This window comes from Saccostrea cucullata, unplaced genomic scaffold (genome assembly GCF_032062105.1).
Source record: "Saccostrea cucullata isolate Sc308-1 unplaced genomic scaffold, CSIRO_AGI_Scuc_v1 ctg9381, whole genome shotgun sequence".
NCBI classification, from domain to species: Eukaryota; Metazoa; Mollusca; class Bivalvia; order Ostreida; family Ostreidae; genus Saccostrea; species Saccostrea cuccullata.
This window is the reverse complement of record NW_026925187.1, coordinates 20,475-25,541: the sequence shown is the minus strand read 5'-3', so window position 1 is coordinate 25,541 and position 5,067 is coordinate 20,475. Positions and strand designations below refer to the sequence as shown.

Below are 5,067 nucleotides of genomic sequence, written 5' to 3'. Positions count from 1 at the left end.
GTAGATCAAACACCAAGACACTCTGACCCCAAGATAAAAGCCAGTAGGCCAAATGCGTTGATACCTGTTTGTTTGTTGGTCTGTTGTTTGTTTGCTTGCTTGCTGTCAAACGTCTCTCTCTTGAATTTTTCACTCATATGGAGACGCCACCTATTGAAGGTATTGTCATAAAAAATACAAATATGTTACAAATGAAAGCAATAGTTCCGACAAAAAATGTTATGGGCAAGGTAAAAGTTTGTCAATGTCAGTTTTTACTGAAGAGATACTTTTTACAAACAAAAAGATTATCCCGTATATAAACAGACGGGAGGAGCAAAAATCAATATTCCCCAATGCTGTTGTTCCAAAAATATTTATTTTATTTGTTGAACATGAAACTAACTACCAATTTCAATTTATTGTTTTTTTCCAATCTGAGAATGGACTCCTAGATTTAAGTTTCCAAATTTAAAATTTTTATATTAATTTAAACTGTTCCTTTTCCTTAATACTTACAGACGATACCTCATCCAATCGAACACTTCCCGTCGCCTTTACAGCCTGTTTAGGAACAAGCCTCAGAACACTTGGACCTCATCAACCAATGGAATTCGATCACGTGATCTTAAACGAGGGCGGGGCATATGACCCGCGACATGGAATATTTCGGGCACCTGCTGCTGGAATTTATCGATTTGTTGTTACATTTCTCAATCAGCCTGGTCATGAAATCTTTGTAGAAATTGTTAAAGATGGAAATCGGCTTGGTATGGCATATAGTGATGACGATCAACACAGCGAAGGGACAGTGCAAGTGAATGTTCATTTACAGTCTGGTGAAGATGTATGGTGTCGCAATGCATTATCCGCAAGATCGATGACCTTGCATCCTGATGGAGAATATTCGTGTTTTTCTGGATTTCAAATTTAAGGATACGATTTATAATGTTACACTAAAAATATGTTTGCATTATAAATGTAAAAGAATTATCATATGGATAAATACAAATTAATTTTGAAGATTGAAATTGTAGAAGAATACAACTTGAATTAGCACAGCAGACATACAATATATACTTATACATTTTTAAATATAAAACTAAGTAGATAAGTATTGAATATTAAAAGAAAGTCAAGTGTTTTTTTACACTATATATAGCATAATTGATTGATTGATTGATTGATTGTATACTGTTTAACGTCCCTCTCCAGAATATTTCCCTGATATGAAGACGTCACCATTGCCGGTTAAGGGCTGCAAATTTAGGCCTATACTCGGCACCTACAGCCTTTGAGCAGGGAGGAATCTTTATCGTGCCACACCTGCTGTGACACGGGGCCTTAGTTTATACGGTCGCATCGGAAGGACCGCCCTATTTAGTGGCATTTTACGACAAGCAAGGGGGTATTCTAACCCGGATCCACACGGGGCTAGTACGAGGGGTGATCAAAAAGTTCGCAAACTAATTGAATAACTTCCATACAAGAAACAATATTTGGTTTTAATGTTGATTATATTTTAAATTAATCCTCCCCGATTTTAATGCACATCAACCCCCGTTGTGCGCATGCGCGAATCACGTGATATTGGCGGTCACGTGACCCCCTCCGTAGCGTTCTCTCACAAAATTTGAAAGACTTTTCTGAGTTTTATATTTCTTTCCATGTGAGTTACTTTTTATGACAAGAACAGTTCATTTGTCAGAAATGGTCATATCTCGGCAACAAAATGGGTGGATATTAATATCCTTTCCAAAAATAAGCATGACGACCATTAAAACACAAATCTTCTGTCTCAGGAGAGACCTTTATTCAAGGTGGATAGAGAATGGGTGCATCCTTTTTATCATATCTAATATGTTTATGTTTAAAATCTAAAATAAACGATATCTTAGGTATTCAATACTTATATCATTGTTCAAATATTCAACCATTTTTCAAAGTGCTAATTGGAGGTCTTTGATTGCAAATTGCTTAATTAAAAATACATATCTTTTCAAACTTGCTTTCACTGGGCAAGATGACAAGTATCATTTTTAACCATCAGCCTTCCTTCAATAAACGATTAATCCAATCATGAATTGAATTTATAAGAACTAATTTATCTCAATAAACTGTCTACAAATTATTATATGATACTTTTGAGGGATTTGTAAGATATACAATAAATTGTACAGTCGTTTGTTGAACGAGTTCGACTGAGACAACCATTTTTCGTCACAAGTGACCTAAATAGTGACGTCATTTTCACATTGTGACGTCACAAACAAGGAGAGAAACTTTATTCAGCATATGCTCTTTATAGAACTTGTGTATGGCTATGTGTGTACTGAATTTCATTCTAATCTGAATTGTGGTTTTCTAGATATAGAGATAGTTTGCGAACTTTTTGATCACCCCTCGTATAATTGAGGTCAGCAGTGGCTCATGAGAATTTTTTTAAGTGAAAAGCAAAGTATAATTGAGGTCAGCTGTGGTTCATGAGAATTTTTTCAGTAAAAAGCAGAAACCAAAAACTTCAATCTTGATTTTTATGAGCATTGATCTTTTACAATTATCTATACATTTGATAGTAACTGGGTTTTTTCATAAAATCAACAAAAATTCAAAACATCGTATAAGGTGCGTGTACTACAGTCTTCTTATAATTTGGTTTGATTATTCTTAAGTCAGACAACTTTTACATGTAACTCTCAGTGCATGACTGAATCTTATTCACTGTCATTTCTTGAAAAAATGCAGTGTTTACATGTATTTGATTTTCTTCACTTTACCACTGAAATACTCAGCTACAAAGAGGTTGTCTCTGGTGTCTACACATAAACCATGTGGAAGCTGTAGATCACAATTATCAATATAACGGAGGAACTGTCCATCCTGATCTAGGATGTGGATGCAGTTATTATCACAATCGGTTGTCAGGATCTGACTCTGGCTGTCTGTTGTGATGTCAAATGGATTAAATAATCCCTTGGTAGTAGAGGGATAACCAGTATATTGAAAGCGGAGTTTTCCTGCCTGATTAACTACCACTACTGCACTGGCATCAACCACACAGATATCCAGGTTCCTGTTCTCACTGATATATTTAAGGTCGCCAGATAAATACAGAGGTTTACCTTCACTATCATACTGAATGGTTTGTTTCTCTGTGGAGCCAGAGTAACGGACAACTTTCGATTGTTTTTTATTGTCACTGACCATGGTAACCAGGAGATCACCAGAGGAGGTACCACAGACAAAGTAAGGTTTCCACCCCTGTAGTCTGATCACTTCCTGTATCTGTTTATTGATTTTCACTATGTTTACAGTTCTTGCATCACAGTCAGTATAAACTAGATCTCCACTTCTTGTCACTGCTATATCACGTGGTATGTTCCCAGACTTGGTTTTGATTGATTTAAGTTGTTTACCCTTGAGGTTGTAGAGTTTCATGATTTTGTTTTTGCTACGTGTCCAGATTTCCTCATCACTCAGGCAGGTAACACTGGTTAGAAGTACATACCCAGTGCTTATGATTGTGATGAGCTCTGGTTCATTAAGAAGTGGTTTAATTGTGTAACTACATTCTTCTGTTGTAATGGTTAATGCTGACAGAGAGCCAAACATTTGTTTGAGCTGTTCTGTATTGATTTGATGAGGAGAAAAACTGGGTAATGTAACCTTGAGGTCTGGAGGTAAACATCTGAAATCCGCATTTCTGAATTTGTATGCAGAGGTTAGGGAGACATCATTGGAGTCCAGTATTTTCTTCAGATCAACAATACTCTGTTTCACTTCAGAAATAATCTTTTTGACTTCTTTTTCATGTTCATGTAGAGTAGCCAGGTGTTTAGTTTTCATCTCATCAATTTCAGATTTCTGTTTGTTGACAATGATGTTAATTTCTCTGTGCCAGTCTTCTCCTTGTTTGGTTATAGCTGTTGTTAATTTACTGTAGTGTGTTTCCAAATTTTCTTTCTTGGTGTTTATGCCTGAAGCAATTTCTTCATATATGGGGTAAATTCTAGTCTCAAGCTCTTTTAATTCTTTTTCCATGTGTTTTATTTTTGTGCTTATTTTTTGTAACACATCTGATAAATTATGTCCTTCATGTTTACATGTGGAGATACAGGTAGAACAGACAGGGATGTCACATTGTTCACAGGAAAGTTCACAGTGGTTCTGGGTGTGGTTTGGACATTTTGGATAGTTATAAGTAGCAGATTTTCTGTGCTTGTATAGCACAACATTATGTCTTTTAGATGAATCAGAGAGATGCCCCTCTACACAGGCCGTACACAGGTTAATCTGACAATGTTCACAATGACTCTGTAATGCGGCTGTTTGACACAGGTCACAGAGGAGGAGTACCTGAGCTCTGCCAAGAGGGTCCATTACTGATGCTAGGTTACCTGATCTGGCGGCACTGTAATATATGGAGGAGTAATAGAGACAGTATAATACAGACTGGCACATATAAAATCACTTACTACATTGCTTAACTGATAGAAACAATTCTTTGAAAAAATAGTTTTTACAATAGAATATGTAAATATATATATACTGTGACTTAAAAAAATTGAAGATTTTAAGATAATTATATTTATTTCCTACCTAGCTTATAACAGGAGCTTAAATTGGTTACAAAGTCGGGTGTAAATATCCGTGCACCCCAATTGAGCCGAGTGTAAATAAAACGGGACGTCACAATGCATACCTTCGCTATGATAAAAACCAAATAACATGACGTCACGATGCATTGCAGTACGTAGTTATCTTAGTGATAGGTTGAGACACATTCTGCTGTTTACAAAGCATTTTTATGGGTACATAGAAAATAAATTCGTTATCCAGGTCCAGTCAAGGGTGTACGGGGATCTACTCCAGGTTGTATTCCATACATTCCATGTATTGAATAAAACCCGGGGTAAATCCCCGTACCCTTGATTGAACCTGGATAAGTAATATTGTTGAGAAAATGAAATTTTCAGACACATCAATGACCTAATCCAATGTCCTAAATTCCTTTCTTATATTAAAGTTTGAGACAAGCTATCCATGATATTTTAAGTTCTTGAACAGAACATTAATTCACTCATTCAC

At 35.9% G+C, this 5,067-nt stretch overlaps 2 protein-coding genes across 2 annotated transcripts; one reads left to right on the top strand and one right to left on the bottom strand.

Moving 5' to 3' along the window:
• The first annotated feature begins 137 nt into the window (after positions 1-137).
• On the top strand, positions 138-913 carry LOC134268267 (protein HP-25 homolog 1-like). Its single transcript, XM_062750457.1, has 2 exons — positions 138-159; positions 501-913. Exons 1-2 carry the CDS (start codon positions 138-140, stop codon positions 911-913), a joined length of 435 nt encoding a protein of 144 aa, XP_062606441.1.
• Positions 914-2,625: 1,712 nt separating this feature from the next.
• Positions 2,626-4,371, bottom strand: LOC134268266 (uncharacterized). The gene has a single exon (XM_062750456.1). It carries the CDS (start codon positions 4,357-4,359, stop codon positions 2,728-2,730), a length of 1,632 nt encoding a protein of 543 aa, XP_062606440.1. The 5' UTR covers positions 4,360-4,371; the 3' UTR covers positions 2,626-2,727.
• Positions 4,372-5,067: the final 696 nt, after the last annotated feature.

Coding starts and splice junctions, on each gene's coding strand:
- LOC134268267 (XM_062750457.1), top strand. CDS start 138: ATGGAGACGCCACCTATTGAAG. Junction 160..500: donor GGAGACGCCACCTATTGAAG/GTATTGTCATAA, acceptor TAATACTTACAG/ACGATACCTCATCCAATCGA.
- LOC134268266 (XM_062750456.1), bottom strand. CDS start 4,359: ATGGACCCTCTTGGCAGAGCTCAGGTACTCCTCCTCTGTGACCTGTGT.